This window comes from Lagenorhynchus albirostris, chromosome 19 (genome assembly GCF_949774975.1).
Source record: "Lagenorhynchus albirostris chromosome 19, mLagAlb1.1, whole genome shotgun sequence".
NCBI classification, from domain to species: domain Eukaryota; kingdom Metazoa; phylum Chordata; class Mammalia; order Artiodactyla; family Delphinidae; genus Lagenorhynchus; species Lagenorhynchus albirostris.
The window spans coordinates 48,635,420-48,654,297 of record NC_083113.1 but is presented as its reverse complement, the minus strand read 5'-3'; the positions used below and the strand labels follow the sequence as shown (position 1 = coordinate 48,654,297).

The 18,878-nt window shown below is 41.3% G+C and overlaps 1 protein-coding gene across 5 annotated transcripts in view; it reads right to left on the bottom strand.

Annotated features, from left to right (window-relative positions):
• Positions 1 to 18,878, bottom strand: part of TERF2IP (TERF2 interacting protein) — a 169,337-nt gene that overhangs the window by 130,065 nt on the left and 20,394 nt on the right. For 3 of the 5 annotated variants that reach the window (XR_009536932.1, XR_009536930.1, XR_009536931.1), the window contains exon 4: positions 10,094 to 10,207. The exons of 1 other annotated variant lie outside the window; for it this stretch is intronic. Coding sequence is in view for 1 of the 4 variants with exons in the window: in XM_060129913.1 (XP_059985896.1) it covers positions 16,892 to 16,915 (24 nt within the window). In the remaining 3 variants the exon portion in view is untranslated. Of the gene's footprint in view, positions 1 to 10,093; positions 10,208 to 16,785; positions 16,916 to 18,878 lie in introns of those variants that run through there. One more of the 5 variants, XM_060129913.1, reaches the window with a different exon arrangement.

Sequence of the window (18,878 nt, the reverse complement as noted above, 5' to 3'; positions counted from 1 at the left end):
TCAGTCCCTAGCGAGGAGGGACCTGCAAGCATTTAACACCCAGGTCCTCCTGGGAGTCATGACTAATATCTGCGAGGCGAGAAGTCACAAAGCACAGACCTTCATCAGAGCTCCATGCTGTCTTCTACTTCATCACCTGTAAGCCCCCCTGATGGCTCCCCTCCAGTGCAAGGGTTACATACAGAGATGAGGAAACAGGTTCAAACAAGCTCCAAATTATGAAACACTGAGAGGTGGTTATCAGCTCAGAAACTTAAACCCGCTCCCTGGAATCCCTCAACTCTAACACAGAGACATGCAGGTTAAATGAGATGAATTTAGGCAAAACTCTTAGCACATGGTAAAATAAGTTGCTACTTTTATCATCACACTCATAACTGGCATTGAATCTGGGACTTCCACCCCCAAATCCCATTCATTTTCCACTCTCTGAAAAGCTGTTTTGCCTCTGTTTACGCTTTTTTTTTCCCAATTATTTTTTTTTAATTGAAGTACAGCTGATTTACAATGTTGTGTTAGTTTCCAGTGTATAACAAGGTGATTCAGATATAGATATTCTTTTCAGATTATTTTCCATTATAGGTTATTACAAGATATTGAGTACAGTTCCCTGTGCTATACAGTAGGACCTTGTTGTTTATGTATTTTATATATAGTAGTGTGTATCTGTTAATCCCAAACTCCTAATTTATCCCTCCCCCACCTTTCTCCTTTGGTAACCATAAGTTTGTTTTCTGTGTCTGTGAGTCTATTTCTGTTCTGTAAATAAGTTCATTTGTATCATTTTTTTAGATTCCACATATAAGTGATGTTATATGATATTTGTCTTTGTCTGGCTTACTTCACTTAGTATGATCATCTCTAGATCCATCCATGTTGCTGCAAATAGCATTATTTCATTATTTTCTATGGCTCAATAATATTCCACTGTATATATGTACCACATCTTCTTTATCCATTCATCTGTCAATGGACATTTACATTGTTTCCATGTCGGCTATTGTGAATAGTGCTGCTATAAACATAGGGGTGCATGTATCTTTTTGAATTACAGTTTTGTCTGGATATATGCCCAGGAGTGGGATTGCTGGATCATATGGCAACTCTATTTTTAGTTTTTTGAGAAACCTCCATACTGTTTTCCATAGTGGCTGCACCAACTTACATTCCCACCAACAGTGTAAGAGGGCTTGCTTTTCTCCACATCCTCTCCAGGATTTATTATTTGTAAACATTTTATGATGGCCATTCTGACCAGTGTGAGGTGATAGCTCAAAGTAGTTTTGATTTGTATTTCTCTAACAATGAGCGATGTTGAGCATCTTTTCACGTGCCTGTTGGCCATCTGGATGTCTTCTTTGGAGAAATGTCTATTTAGAGCTTATGCCCATATTTTGATTCGGTTGTTTGTTTGATATTGAGCTGTATGAGCTGTTTATGCAGTTTGGAAATTAAGCCCTTGTCAGTCACATCATTTGCAAATATTTTCTCCCATTCCATAGGTTGTCTTATTTTGGTTTTGGTTTCCTATGCTGTGCAAGAGCTTGTAAGTTTGATTAAGTCCCATTTGCTTATCATTTAAACTTTTACGGGCTGGCGAACTGCATCAAAATGTTTAGGGTGAGAGGACCTCTCATGGAGGGAAATGGTCATTTACTCAGGAGGAGGGCCCCCAGAGATTGTGAGCATGCGCATGCTTGGGCCAGGTCTGTGCAGCTTGGAAGCGTAAGAGCACATCTTTCCAGAGGCAGATCCAAACATCAGTGGGCGCAGGTGGGAAAGGGGTTCAGCCTTGAGTTCAGATCACAAGAACAAGGGAAACCAAGGGTAAAGGGGGTCATTTCAGGCTCACTGTGAGTGGGGAAGAAACAATGGGAGCAGAATTAGCAAATTCAATCCTAATTAGAACCACAGTGGGGATTCTTTCTGGAACTGGGCAAAACCTTTTGGAGGGAACTATGGGAATAAATGTGAGAGGGTAGTAAAGTCAGTAGTATAACACTGGAAATAAACGTGTGTGCTTCTCTGCAACATAACAGCTGAAGCCTAGTGAGTGCTCGCTCTGCCTTGCTCCAAGCCCTGACATCCACCAACCCGTGTCACCATCTGGTATCACCATCATTTGAGTATGTGCCTCTTTTCAAGTTCAGAGTGTGGAGTTGTTCCTGCCTCATTCTCAGCCATCGGTGACCTGCAGAGCTTTCCACAGACCACTAACTGCTTCATGTGGGAACTTAATAGGATTGTAATTCTTAGATAATGCTCCATAACTGTAGATTATTTCCATGTGACTCTTGGATGTCCGTCCTTGTTATTCTATTTGTAGGTGGTATAATGACAGTATTTTGTGGCTACCAAAAGACCACTAAAATCATCAGAAACACAGAATTTTCTTTTTTCTAAAATGATTTAGCTCTTTTTCTCTTCTATTTTTATTGCTAGTATTTAAGTAAGGGCAAAATTTTGGTTGTTTCTGTTTAACAGGGCCTCGTAACGTGAACACTAAGGGAGGATTTTACATGAGTGGACTCACAACTAGAAAGATGTAGAAGGCAAAGTTTATTTCAATGTAACAAGAGCTGAGTTACTCTAGTTACAGCACTAATATGTTTAACAAAACTGATTTTTGATTTAAGAAAAAGTAGGTCGTGAAACATTTTATATGGCCCAGCATCCCTTTCTTCAGCATTTATCACATGTAGTTTTGTTTGGGTTTTTTTACTTTTTATTGGGGTAGAGCTGATCCACCATGTTGTCATCATATATAGTTTTGTACTAATGGCCCCTGTGAGCTGTGCCACCTTCCCCCTTCCCCCTCAGAATGGAGCTCTGGCCCTGGATTAGCAGCCCAGAGTGGGTGCTTTCCTCCAGAGGCAGCCCAGTTTCTCACTCTCAGGAGGCAATGCTCTCCACCCACCCCCTAGCAGCACCATAACCCTGATTAACATCTCCAACCAGCCTTTCAAAAAACACGTTTCAGTTAAGTTTCGTGTAGAAGAAATAGCGTTATCCAAATATGTAAGAGGGACACTGAACTTAGATTTAATCCTAAGGCTCAAGCTGAACTCCCCAGGACGATCCTTAAGACATAACCTTAATCCTAACTCTGAAATGTGCCCCAGTTGGGCCCCTACCCAGTTCACAGGTCAAACCCAGCACTTTTCAGCCAGGCCAGCCCATGGCAAGAATATGACTGTAACAAAGATTTTTTTCAGGACGCTGATCCCCTTCTCTTTTCTTTGTCCGTCACCGCCTGTCCTCACCACAAGTCTGGACCTGGGGTTGGAAAGGACCTCAGAGGTCAAGGTGCCAATCCTGCTCCTCCAGGATTGTCACCTGCATCCTCTCAGTGGCTGCCTAGCCAACCCAGTGACAGTTAGAACCGATGTCCATGGACAGTTTACAACTGTGCCTTCCATCAGGGAAGGGCTTCCTAATGTTCCGTTAATACGTCAAGATCAATTTTTTCCTCAGAGCCTTGCACTGGCTATTTCCTCTGCCAAGAACGCCCTTCCCCAGACAGGTGGGTGGCTGCCTCCTCCATATAGAAACCAGTTCTTCTCCTGTCTTCTTAAGGTGCCATTTCCCAACCACCAAGGGCTAGTGACTGTGCTTACTGCATCCCTCTCTACTCCTCTGCCCTATACATGGCCTCATAGCACTCATCCTCCCTGAAATCATTTTACTTCCATGTTTGTTCCTTGTCTGCATTTTCCTCTGAATTGTAAAGGTTGTTAAGACAGATATCTTACTCCTGCTGAGCCCTCTCTCCTGTCTGGCACATGTGAGGCATTCATTAAGGCCCTGGGGAATTGAGTAAGAAATGAAAAAAGTGAATCCAGTGAGAAGACCTGAGACCTCAGATCTGTCTAAACTTCAGAGTAAGGCCATTCTGGGCCTCCCAGTGCAGGACCCACACACCTGCAGATGCCTCCTTAGAGCCTTACCTGGGACCCTGTTGTTCCCCGCTGCCCACACATCCCCTGAGGAACCCTGGCTTTGCCTTACAGACTGCCCCACCTTCATGTACAGGTGATGGGCCAGCCTCTTTGAGGTCCACCCCTAACAGTGAGTTCTATGACTCCACATTAACGTAGGTCATGGAGATGGCTGGGAATCCCAAGGTTGTGGGAAAAGAGGACAGAGATGCTAAGGAAAAAGTCATGGTGGGGTGGCCACTGGACTCCTAAACCACAGTTGAGCAGCAAAGAGCTTGGGTGCTTTTATGGTAAAGGAAAAACCACAGGACCTTGGGGACCTAGACGGTTTCACTGGCTTGGAGAGTCCCTAGCGAGGAGGCAGGAAAGTACCAGCACTCACCAGGTCTTCCCTGAGTGTGGTAACTAATGTTTGTGGGCGAACAACTCAACGAAGCACAGAGCGACATATAACCCCTCATGGCTATCTTCGAGAAAGGGAATTGTATTGTACGCAGAGGTGAGGAAACCGAGGTTCAAACAAGCTCCAGATCACACAGTATTCACAGTTGGTGTACAGCTCAGGCTCTAAAACCAGACTGGGGACCAGTCTCACCTCTGCACCTTCCTAGCTGGGTACTCAGGACATATTCTTGTAACTCTTCATCCCCTCGACTTCCTTAACTCTTAGCTTAGCTGAGGGTTGTTGTACAGGTTAAATAAGATGAAGTTATGTAAAACTCTTGGCACATGGTAAACCCTCGTGTAAGCTGCTCTTTTTATCATCACAAACTAAGCTAATGACATACCTGGCATTGAATCTGGGACCTCTACCACCAAATCCTATTCACTTCCCACACTCAAAAACATTTTGCCTGTGTTTAAACTGTGTTTGCCTTATAGACTGCTTTAAAGTGTTGAGAGTATGAGGATCTTTCCTGGAGGGAAATGGTAAGCATCATTCACTCAGGAGGAGGGACGGAGAATAAATCAGCTGGGGCCAGGTGTGTGCAGGTGGGAAGCACAGGAGCGCACTCTTCAGGGGCAGATTCAGCCATCAATGGGGACATGGTAGGAGAGAGGTTCAGCAGGAAGCTTTGAGTGCAGATGGCAAGAACTGCCCCTGGGGTGAGGGATACCAGGGGTGGAGGGGGCATTTCTGGCTCAGCATGAGAGGTAGAGAAATGTTGGAAAATTCACTAACACATGTGATCCCAACTAGTCCCCTAGGAGATACTTTCTGTACATGGACAAAACTAGTCCCCTAGGAGATACTTTCTGTACATTTGAAGCTTACTATTGAAACAAATGTGAGTGGATACCTTAGGTAGTATTAGAATAAAACACTTGGGGACTTCTCTAAAATGATAGCAGATAAATGTCAGTGAGTGATTCCCCCACCACTGCGCTGCCCTGAACACTCACATTCACTAATTTGTGGCACCATCTGATGTCACCACATTTGAGTTTGAGCCTCTTTTCAAGTTCAGAGTGTGGAGATGTTTCTGTCTCACTTCCAGCCATTGGTGACCTGCAGAACACCCACTGCTCCATGTGGGAACTTGATAGGATTATGATCCTCAGTACTCTAAAACCATAGATTACTCAACATGAGCCTCAAAATTAAGTGTTCTCTTGGCACTCTATTTGTAGGTGGTATAATGACAGCATCTTTGTTCTTGTTAACAAGGCCACGAAAGTAATCAGAAACACAGCAAGAACTTTGTCTTTCTTCTGAAATAATTTTTCTTTGCTTTCCTGCTATTATTTAAGTGATCACACAATGTCTCAAATGGAGAAGTAATACGATTATAACGTATAGGGTAGAGTTTTGTAAATGTTCATTATATAAAATATGAATTATACGGGTAATTTGTCCTCATATTATCTGCTTTCTGGGCAGCACAGAGAGAATATTTTTGTCAGTACTATTTAGTCTAGAGACACATTTTTTTCTCTCTTTTGATGTAATTTTGGACTTTCTTACCATTGTTTTCACTACTGTTGCTAAGTAACTGTACATTTGCTCAAGTTGAAGCTTGAGAGAATTATAATTTCTAAGATGGTGCTTCAAAAATGGATTTCATTAGGGAGTAAATTTGGTGAGTGCCTTGTTTTCTTTTCCTCTATAGCTAGACTGTGTAAGGACAGTATTTTGCTGATGGATATTTATTAATGTCCCGTAACTAGTGAGAGTTTATCGTGAGTGGCCTTACGACGACTAGAGAGATTTGAAAGACAATGTTTACTTCTGTGTCCCAAGAACTGGACTGACTCTAGTTATAAGACTAATATAGTTAACTAAGTTATTTTTGGTTGAAAAAGAAAGTAGTCTGTGAAAACTTTTAGAGGCCAAGCCTTACTTCCTTCCGTACCCATCTATCCATCCTGTGTTTAGTGTATAAACAGCATTGAGGAGACCTGCTCTGTGGATTCAGCCACCTTCATCCTTCAGCCTCAGAATCCAGCTCTGCACAAAGATTACCAATATGGAATGGGAGGTCTCACCCAGTTTCACAATTTTTTTCCTACGTCACCCTATTCCATGCCCCCCACCCACTGCTGACCCACCGTAACCCTGATGAACATCTCTCAAAACCAGCCTTTCAGGGTGCACACTTTAGTGAATGAGAATGTAGGTGAAACAGAGTCACTGTGATGCATAAGAAGGACTCTGAACTCAGATTCAACCTTGAGATTCTTCACCCTCCAAACCCAGCCAGCCCAAGGCCAAATTATGATGATGAAAATACTTTTTTAGGCCCGCTGATTCCCATCTCTGTTCTAATGCCCTTCACCTCTCCTTCGCCACCCCAAGTCTTGTCTTGGGAATGGAAAGGACCTCAGCCAAGCTGTCGACCCTCCCCCACTTCCCAGTGGCCATCTCCATCCTCAGCCACTGATTGGCCAACCCAGTGACAGTTGGAGCTGATGTTCACAGACAGTTTAGAACTCTGCCTTCCACCAGGACAGAGCAAGGGCACATGGTCCAGGAGGCACAAGCCCCCGCTGAGGACCAGCCTGCCATGACTGGGCCTTGGGAACCCCTACCTCTCTCGGGATCATTTTCCACTCGCCACAGCAGACTGCCATGAGACGTAAGCAAGGTTGTGTGCAGCCAGCTGCCCTTCAAACCTCACAGCATTGTCGGTGCCCAGGTCATCCATGTCACAGGCAGAGACAACCATGTACACCAGCTGGGCTATAGCAGGCCCCCTTCCCAACGACCTGAGGTCCTTCAGAATGGCTGATCTGAATGAGGTGGTGGAATCTAGGAATAAATGTATTTTGTTGTTCAAATTAACAGAATACAGACCACTTCCTGGTCTTGTGGAGAAGAGCATAAAGCATGCAGTAGTGCATGTCTCTGACCTTGGCCACGGGTGAGTGAGACTACTATCAATTCTACTTTAAAAAATAAAATTTCGAAGTGTCTCTTATTTGGTTTTGATGGAAAAAATTTTCATATATTGAGGTATGGGGAAGTCATTCTGTCTTTCACATGATTTAACTTGAACCTTATGCTAACTAGAGTAGCTTGTTTTGTGGCCCATCGAACATGTACGGTACATCTGCTTTAACCATTAAAGAAAAAAATGCATTCAAAAATCAGAATGGAGTAAGTGTGGTTCAGGCGTCCAAACTAGAGCCAGGTGGCCATTGTGGATGTAGTTTCAGACAAGTTCCTGCATCACTGAGAACTCGAAATTTCTGAACTGGATGAATTCAAGGACACCACCAGCCGTTCTCAAAACAGTATCTGCTAGCAGCTGCCGGCTGCAACCTTGTGGTCTCAAGGTCTTCACTTGTACGTATACAACTATTTCAGACCCCAACCAATCCTTACTTGACGAGCACCCTTACTTCTTGCCAGCTTCAGTCCTAATTCTTGACAAACAACTTATGTAGTTTTGTGAGTTTTGCCTTTATAAGCCTCCCCCATTCTGTAGTCCAGCAGAGCACAATTCAAGTGCTTCTGGAATCTGTATCTCCCAGATTATAGTCCTCAGTTTGGCTCAAATAAAACTCTTTTCTATTCCCTTTATAGATTGTTTGTTGATTATTTCAGTCAACAGTTTATTATTTTTTGTCACACGGTTATTATTTGGGGTGGGGGTGGGAATAGTAGACCAAAGAAAGCACCCTCCCCCCACAGCCAAAGAAGCATTGTTAGTTTTTAGTTGTATCATGACATTTTGCCTGATCATACAACTGAAGTTTTTCTTTGATCACATTGAATCATGAATGCTTCTGAGTTTGGCAGATATGTCCCCAACTAACCCAAGTATATGGGGTCTCCATCAGTTGATGCATTTTCATCCTAGGTGATGTTCTAGGATGTCTCTGCCTAGAGGCTTCCTGATGCAGCCCGCACCTAAACGGGTTTCCCATATAGGCTGGCCCTGGCCCTCTGCTCCCCTGACATGACCCAAGATGAGATCTGACCCCTGGACACATCGCTGAGTATTGATTTACCTGAAGTGTCCCTCAATGTTGAATGTGCCTGGGTGACTTCATGGTGTCCAGGACAAGCCCAACTCGGGTCCAGGCAAATTACCTCCCAGCAAAGATCTGTCTCTCAGCACACTGTTCTGGGCACCATGTCCACCATTCTCTTTTTTATCCTATTTGCAATTTTGTCTTTCCTTATAACTGTGGTTTTTATTCCTCTTGATGTAATAGGCATAAGTTTATGAATTTTGAATTATGGTTGACTCCAACTTAGGGATGTCTTAGAATTGGATCTTGTGGGGGAAAGGCATGTAGCAAATGAATATACATTCCATAGTAAACTGAAAGCTATTCAGCATGATTTCATGGTTTGTTCTAAAAACACACAAAAAAATCTTTTTTCTGTTAAATAAATAATTGTGCTAACCATGGAACCTTAAAACAAAATCTGGAATCTGAGTTTCAGCGACAGCCTTTTTTTTTTTTTTTTTTTTTTTGGCTGCGCCAAGCGGCTTGTGGGATCTTAGTTCCCTGACTAGGGATTGAATGTGCCACGGCAGTGGAAGCACTGAGTCCTAATCACTGGACTGCCAGGGAATTCTCCAGACAGACTTCTCTTTAATGACACTTTTGTACTTCCTCAGTAAAATGGAAGATGTGTGAATAATTAAGAAAAATAAAATTAGAAAAGAGGAGAGAGTTTAGAATTGAAGGTAGATTATTTGGATAGACTATTTGTTTTGTATTCCTTCCAACTGATAGAATATTTAGGACACATCAGGTTTCAGAAAGGCAAGTGGTATTTTTCTTAGACAAAATAACAGAAGAATATTATCAGGATATATAAGTGTTCTGTAAATAAATATACATGCATCTATATTCATATTCATATACATAATGTGTTATATCCTTAGGAATATTAAGAAAGTGCTACACTTGATTATTTCTCAATGTGAAGTGTGTGCTATAATGAATACAAGGTTAGAGATAAGAATATGTGATCTGACATAAAAGTTGGTAGTAAAGGAAATCTTAAGGTCTAAATACCATTACGAAGGTTTTGGCTACATATGTCAAGTTTTCTAGGTTTTAGCCTAAAGTAATATTACCCAAGGATCTGAAATTGTCTCCCAGGTCATTAGCATCCCAGCCATGGCAGCTTAACCAATTTATTCCTGGGAAAATGCTGCTAGTGTGTCATGATTATATGCATATGAAACAGTTCTGAAAAGGATCCCAGGACTGAATGAGAAGAAATATATTTCACGTGTACTCAGTTTCATTGTATTAAAGTCTCTATTCTTGGGGATTTCACATTATATTTGAACTTCTTAATTTGAATGTTAGAAATAAAATATAGGGAAGGATAAATTAGGAGTTTGGTATTAACATATACACATTCCTATATATAAAATGGGTAACCAACAAGGACCTACTGCATAGCACAGGGAACTATACTCAGTATTTTGCAATAACCTATAAGGGAAAACAATCTGAAAAAATATATATATAATATATATATAAAATATATATAACCTACTGTAACCCTGATGAACATCTACATTCTCATTCCCTACATGTACATATATAAAATATATATATATAACTGAATCACTGTGCTGCACACCTGAAACTAACACAACATTGTAAATCAACTATACTTCAATTTTTTAAAGTAATAATTTTTTGAATAAAATATAATTAATATATTAAAACCTACTTACATGTCTTCCTGAAGCACCCAGACAGCAAGAGGCCTCAGATTTTAGAACAGCAGAATTCAGGGGTATGTTGATTTTTATCAAGTCTGGGAGTCAAGAGGAAAGTAGCATGAAGATCTTGGAAAACCAGAATGATGTTAAAGCATTAGAAGAATAGAAGGGTAGATTTAAATGATATAATAATTATAATTTTAATGAGTAAATAATTAACTAAAGTTAAACATGAATTATAATTTAATGTTCTAATGGTAAACATACAGTAAATTTCAATTTTCTTAACATTATATCATCTGGGCTTATAATATTGATATTGGGTTATGAAATAATTATTATTTCTCTAATCATAAAATCTATTTTATGAATATAATAAATATGTAGTACTATTAAAATATTAACAGAAACTTAATTTTGAATATAAAATGTTTTATTAACACCAATATTACATTAGTGATTGATAAAATATTATATTTTCATATTCTTTTAGGGCAATACTTTCCAAGTTTATAATTAATACTTATATAGAATCATATATAGTATCTGTTGGCCAATAAATAAAGTGATGTTCCTTATACTGATGTCATTTTCCATTTGACTGAACAAAGAAATTTAATGTACTCCCTCTGGTGAGAGCACCAGAATCACAACTAACTGCTGAACAATCATCGACAGGAAGACGCTGGAACTCACCAAAAAAGATACCCCACATCCAAAGACAAAGGAGAAGCCACAATGAGACAGTAGGAGGGGCGCAATCACAATAAAATCATATCCCATAACTGCCAGGTGGGTGACTCACAGACTGGAGAACACTTATACCACAGAAGTCCACCCACTGGAGTAAAGGTTCTGAGCCCCACGTCACGCTTCCCAACCCGGGGGTCAGGCAATGGGAGGAGGAATTCCTAGAGAATCAGACTTAGAAGGCTAGTGGGATTTGATGGCAGGACTTTGACAGGACTCGGAGAAACAGAGACTCCACTCTTGGAGGGCACACACAAAGTAGTGTGCGCATCGGGACCCAGGGGAAGGAGCAGTGACCCCATAGGAGACTGAACCAGACCTCACTGCTGGTGTTGGAGGGTCTCCTGCAGAGGCGGGGAGTGGCTGTGTCTCACTGTGAGGACGGGGACACTGGTGGGAGAGGTTCTGGGAAGTACTCCTTGGTGTGAGCCATCCCAGAGTCTGCCATTGGTCCCACAAAAGAGCCTGGGTAGGCTCCACTGTTGGGTCACCTCAGGTCAAACAACCAACAGGGAGGGAACCCAGCCCCACCCATCAGCAGACAAGTGGATTAAAGTTTTACTGAGCTCTGCCAACCAGAGCAACAGCCACCTCTATCCACCACCAGTCCCTCCCATCAGGAAACTTGCACAAGTCTCTTAGATAGCCTCATCCATCAGAGGGCAGACAGCAAAAGCAAGGAGAACTACAATTCTGCAGCCTGTGGAAGGAAAACCACATTCACAGAAAGACAGACAAAATGAAAAGGCAAAGGACTTTGTACCAGATGAAGGAACAAGATGAAACCCCAGAAAAACAACTAAATGAACAACCTTCATAGGCAACCTTCCAGAAAAATAATTCAGAATAATCATAGTGAAGATGATCCAGGACTTTGGAAAAAGAATGGAGGCAAAGATCGAGAAGATGCAAGAAATGTTTAACCTAGAAGAATTAAAGAACAAACAAACACAGATGAACAGTACAATAACTGAAATGAAAAATGCACTAGAAGGAATCAATAGCAGAATAACTGAGGCAGAAGAATGGATAAGTGACCTGGAAGACAGAATGGTGGAATTCACTGTGGCAGAACAGAATAAAGAAAAAAGAATGAAAAGAAATGAAGACAGCCTAAGAGACCTCTGGGACAACATTAAACACAACAACATTCACATTATAGGGGTCCACAAGGAGAAGAGAGAGAGAAAGGACCCGAGAAAATATTTGAAGAGATTATAGTCGAAAAGTTACCTAACATGGAAAAGGAAACAGCCACCCAAGTCCAGGAAGCACAGAGAGTCCCATACAGGATAAACCCAAGGAGAAATACGACGAGACACATGGTAATCAAATTGACAAAAATTAAACACAAAGGAAAAATTGAAAGCAGCAAGGGAAAAACGACAAATAACATACAAGGGAACTCCCATAAGGTTAACAGCTGATTTCTCAGCAGAAACTCTACAAGCCAGAAGGGAGTGCCATGACATATTTAAAGTGATGAAAGGGAGGAACCTACAACCAAGATTACTCTACGCTGCAAGGATCTCATTCACATTTGATAGAGAAATCAAGAGCTTTACAGACAAGCAAAAGCTAAGAGAATTCACCACCACCAAACCAGCTCTAAAATAAATGCTAAAGGAACTTCTCTAAGTGGGAAACACAAGGGAAGAAAAGGACCTACAAAAACAAACACAAAACAATTAAGAAAATGGTAATAGGAACATACGTATCAATAATTACCTTAAACATAAATGGATTAAATACTCCAACCAAAAAACACAGGCTCGCTGAATGGATACAAAAACAAGACCCATACATATGCTGTCTAAAAGAGACCCACTTCAGACCTAGGGACACATACAGACTGAAAGTGAGGGGATGTAAAAAGATATTCAATGCAAATCAAAAGAAAGCTGCAGGGGCTTCCCTGGTGGCACAGTGATTGAGAGTCTGCCTGCCAATGCAGGGGACACAGGTTCATGCCCTGGTCTGGGAAGATCCCACATGCCGTGGAGCGGCTGGGCCCGTGAGCCATGGCCGCTGAGCCTGTGCGTCCGGAGCCTGTGCTCTGCAACAGGAGAGGCCACAACAGTGAGAGGCACGCGTACCGGAAAAAAAGAAAGCTGCAGTAGCAATACTCATATCAGATAAAATAGACTTTAAAATAAAGAATGTTAGAAGAGACGAGGAGGGACACTACATAATGATCAAAGGATCAATCCAAGAAGAAGATATAACAATTATAAATATATATGTACCCAACATAGGAGCACCTCAATACCTAAGGCAACTGCTAACAGCTATAAAAGAGGAAATTGAGAGTAACACAATAATAGTGGGGGATTTTAACACCTCACTTACACCAATGGACAGATCATCCAAACAGAAAATTAATAAGGAAACACAAGCTTTAAATGACACAATAGACCAGATAGATTTCATTGATATTTATAGGACATTCCACCCAAAAACAGCAGATTACACTTTCTTCTCAAGTGCCCATGGAACATTCTCCAGGATTGATCACATCACGGGTCACAAATCAAGTAGCTTCAAGATGGTGGAAGAGGGCTTCCCTGGTGGTGCAGTGGTTGAGAGTCCTCCTGCCGATGCAGGGGACACAGGTTCGTGCCCCGGTCCAGGAAGATCCCACATGCCGCGGAGCGGCTGGGCCTGTGAGCCATGGCCTCTGAGCCTGTGCGTCTGGAACCTGTGCTCCACAACGGGAGAGGCCACAACAGTGAGAAGCCCGCGTACCATAAAAAAAAAAACAAAAAAACAAAAAAATATATATGCAAATCAATCAATGTGATACACCATATTAACAAATTGAAGGAGAAAAAGCACATGATCATCTCAATAGATGCAGAGAATGGTTTTGACAAAATTCAACACCCATTTATGATTAAAACCCTCCAGAAAGTAGGCATACAGGGAACTTTCCTCAACATAATAAAGGCCATATATGACAAACCCACAGCCAACATTGTCCTCAATGGTGAAAAATTGAAACCATTTCCACTAAGATCAGGAACAAGACAAGGTTGCCCACTCTCACCACTCTTATTCAACATAGTTTTGGAAGTTTTAGTCACAGCAATCAGAAAAGAAAAAGAAATAAAAGGAATCCAAATCGGAAAAGAAGAAGTGAAGCTGTCACTGTTTGCAGATGACATGATACTATACATAGAGAATCCTAAAGATGCTACAAGAAAACTACTAGAGCTAATCAATGAATTTGGTAAAGTAGCAGGATACAAAATTAATGCACAGAAATCTCTAGCACTCCTATAAACTAATGATGAAAAATCTGAAAGTGAAATTAAGAAAACACTCCCATTTACCATTGCAACAAAAAGGATAAAATATCTAGGAATAAACCTACTAAGGAGACAAAAGATCTGTATGCAGAAAATTATAAGACACTGATGAAAGAAATTAAAAATGATACAAATAGATGGAGAGATATACCATGTTCTTGGATTGTAAACATTGTAAAAATGACTCTACTACCCAAAGCAATCTACAGATTCAATGCAATCCCTATCAAACTACCACTGGCATTTTGCACAGAACTAGAAGAAAAAATTTCACAATTTCTATGGAAACACAAAAGACCCCGAAGAGCCAAAGCAATCTTGAGAAAGAAAAATGGAGCTGGAGGAATCAGGCTCCCTGACTTCAGACTATACTACAAAGCTACAGTAATCAAGACAGTATGGTACTGGCACAAAAACAGAAATATAGATCAATGGAACAGGATAGAAAGCCCAGAGATAAACCCACGCACATATGGTCACCTTATCTTGGTGAAGGAGGCAAGAATATACAGTGGAGAAAAGACAGCCACTTCAATAAGTGGTGCTGGGAAAACTGGACAGGTACATGTAAAAGTATGAAATTAGAACACTCCCTAACACCATACTCAACAATAAACTCAAAATAGATTAAAGATCTAAATGTAAGATCAGACACTATCAAACTCTTAGAGTAAAACATAGGCAGAACACTCTATGACATAAATCACAGCAAGATCCTTTTCGACGCACCTGCTAGAGAAATGGAAATAAAACCAAAAAATAAACAATGGGACCTAATGAAACTTAAAAGCTTTTGAACAGCAAAGGAAACCATAAACAAGATGAAAAGACAACCCTCAGAAGGGGAGAAAATATTTGCAAATGAAGCAACTGACAAAGGATTAATCTCCAAAATTTACAAGCAGCTCATGCAGCTCAATAACAAAACAACAAACAACCCAATCCAAAAATGGGCAGAAGACCTAAACAGACATTCCTCCAAAGAAGATATACAGATGGCCAAGAAGCACATGAAAAGCTGCTGAACATCACTAATTATTAGAGAAATGCAAATCAAAACTACAATGAGATATCATCTCACACCAGTTAGAATGGGCATTATCAGAAAATCTACAAACAACAAATGCTGGAGAGGGTATGGCGAAAAAGGAACCCTCTTGCACTGTTGGTGGGAATGTAAATTGATACAGCCACTATGGAGAACAGGTTGGAGGTTCCTCAAAAAACTAAAAATAGAATTACCACATGATCCAGCAATCCAACTACTGGGCATATACTCAGAGAAAACCATAATTCAAAAAGACACATGCGCCCCAATGTTCACTGCAGCACTATTTACAATAGCCAGGACATGGAAGCAACCTAAGTGCCCATCGACAGATGAATGGATAAAGAAGATGCAGTAAATATATACAATGGAATATCACTCAGCCATAAAAAGGAACGAAATTGGGTCATTTGTAGAGACATGGATGGATCTAGAGACTGCCATACAGAAGGAAGTAAGTCAGAAAGAGAAAAACAAATATCATACATTAACACATATATGTGGAACCTAGAAAAATGGTGCAGATGAACCAGTGTGCAGGGCAGAAACTGAGACACAGATGCAGAGAACAAATGAATGGACACCTAGCGGGGAAAGTGGCGGAGGGGGGAGGGTGTGATGAATTGGGAGATTGGGATTGACATATATATACCAATATGTATAAAATGGATAACTAATAAGAACCTGCTGCTTTTTAAAAATTAAATAAAATTCAAAAAAAGAAAAGAAAGTGAATAACTTGGAAATGAATGGATGTTTTTGAGATATTTTTTGTTTTGTTTTGTTTTTTGTTTTTGCGGGACGCGGGCCTCTCACTGCTGTGGCCTCTCCCACCACGGAGCACAGGCCCCGGACGTGCAGGCCCAGTGGCCATGGCCCACGGGCCCAGCCGCTCCGCGGCATGCAGGATCCTCCCGGACCGGGGCACAAACCCGCGTCCCCTGCGCCGGCAGGAGGACTCCCAACCACTGCGCCACCAGGGAAGCCCTGGTCTTCACGTTTTAATAAACAAATAGATTAGAATCTGGGTAACTAAATCCAGAAAGGTCATTGTTTTACTTTCTTCCTAAAGTACAAATAAACATCTTCTCCAGGATTAAGGAAACACTTGGACAGATTCACTCTTTTCTCCCACACGCAGGCAACATCCCAAGTCTCTATCCCCTAAATCCAAGAGATTCCTTCATTTTCTGCACATCAGATGACCACATGAGCAAACAGCTTCCCATGATTTTCATCATGGTGGGTCCTGTCCTATGTACGGTACCTCCTTAGGCTTCACACCTGACACATGGACAAGTCCCTTGGAATTCTTCATTTAGAAAATGGATTTCATGCCCTTCTAAATTTCACAAAAATTTACTGCAGTTGAAAAAAACAGGGTTGGGGGAGGCTATTAAACAAAATTATAACAAATGGGTTTCTGGAGATGTTCAGATAATTGTTTTTTTTAAAAAAAAGACAACTCTGGTCATAGAACTTAAAGATACAAAAAGCAAATTTGTATATCCATCACCTTAGTCTCAATTATGTCATTGTAATACGTGACCTTAAACACTAATGACCCACCTATTTCTCACTCATCCTTCTGGGATTCAGGTTAATGGTATCATTATCTAGGACCAAGAAGGCGCATGGTAGTGAGAAGAGAACGATGGCCCCAAAGATGGAGGATTCTGCTCAGAGATGGCACAGGCTGCCTCATTAAATCCATTCATATTTCACTGGCTGAAAGAAATCACAAGGCAAAGACTGAAATCAACAATTTGGAAAGTATAAGCCTTTTGGAAGACATGGCCTGATTGGGCTGGTGCCATGAAATATTCAGTCCCTATAAAATATATTGCAAGGGGGCTTCCCTGGTGGCGCAGTGGTTAAGAATCCGCCTGCCAATGCAGGGGACATGGGTTCAAGCCCTGGTCCGGGAAGATCCCACATGCCACGGGGCAACTAAGCCCGTGAGCCACAACTACTGAGCCGGCGTGCCTGAAGCCCGTGCTCCACAACAAGAGAAGCCACCGCAGTGAGAAGCCCCTGCTCCCGCAACTATAGAAAGCCCGTGGGCAGCAACGAGGATCCAACGCAGCCAAAATAAATAAATAAAATTTATTTAAATAAATAAAATATATTGCACGGGACTTTCCTGGTGGCACACTGGTTAAGAATCCACCTGCCAATGGAGGGGGCACGGGTTCGATCCCTGGTCCAGGAAGATTCCACATGCCGCGGAGCAACTAAGCCCATGAGCCACAAATACTGAGCCTGCACTCTAGAGCCTGTGAGCCACAGCTACTGAGCCCACATGCTGCAATTACTGAAGCCCATGTGCCTAGAGCCCGTGCTCTGCAGCAAGAGAAGCCACAGTAATAAGAAGCCCACGCACCGCAACAAAGTGTAGCCCCCGCTCACCACAACTAGAGAAGGCCCGCACGGAGCAACAAAGACCCAACACAGCCAAAAATCAATCAATCAATAAATAAAATTTTTAAAAAAAGAAATGACTTTTTAAATTTTTTTTTATTTATTTATATTGCAGTCCATCTATTTGGTCAAAATTATTGGCTTCTATCCCTAAAGTACACAGAATAATCTTACCCTTCTCCACCAGGCACAGTATGAAAGATTTTTCCAAACACAGTTAGGACTCAAAGCCCAACACCTCCATTCACACTCAAAGCAGCTGAAAGATCCAGATATAACTCTTCCTCATCAAAATATCAAAGAACAAAAGCCCATGCTATGAGCTAGTTGGAACATGGACTGGATCAACGTAATATCCTGCCATGATATGGAAGAAGAGGAGGGACACTGCACCCATTGAAACGTAGCAACAGCAAGATTCAGATGGGGGGATGTTTTGAGGAAGAGCTCCCTTTAGCTGAGAATGCTTTTCCCCCTAGTTAGGTCAATGTCTGATCCTAGATGAAGTCCTTACACCAGATACTTGGATGTCTTCTATGTTGCCTGGCCTCATTTGTAGGGGCATTAGAGGCTATAGCTCTTTGAGGGTTTTACCATCTGGATATAATATGAGGGGGTGCAGTTCACAAAATATTGTTTTTATCCAAGCTAAGTTTCTTTTAGTTAAAGCATGTGAATTTTCTGGTAATCCCACACATATATGTCAACAAAGAAAAACACACACAATTAAAGATGAATTAACCTATCTAATTATATCTATTTCCAGGTGCAATTAGCCCATCCCCCAATTCATTGTGCCTAATATTTCTGTTTCTCATCTTAAATATCTTGAGCTTATCAGTGTCTGTGGCAAAAGCACATACCATTTTTTTTCTGGTGGCAGTTTACAGTAATGCTGTCTTAAATAATAGAATGATTGGTAGAAGTTATAATGCAATCACTGCTTTAAACCAAAGGTTTTAAGCCACAACCCAGGTTTTATTTTTGCTTTTTTTTCAACTGTGTAAACTTTTTGTTAGAAAATATGTCTCCAAGTTCGTATTTCCTCATATAAATGATACAAAGTCTGCCTGTGCACGTTATCTTGCAGTTCATACAATCTTTCTATCCCCTTCCATTTTTCCTGTTAAGGAACACATTTCTTTCTGAGCTCATTTCTCTCTAGCTGTTCCCAAGGCAATAGTAGCCAAGAGCACATGAGTCTTGACAGAGATATTCTGTTGTCTTTAAGTCAAGGCATAGAGTATTTGTCGCATTTCCTGCCTTCCAG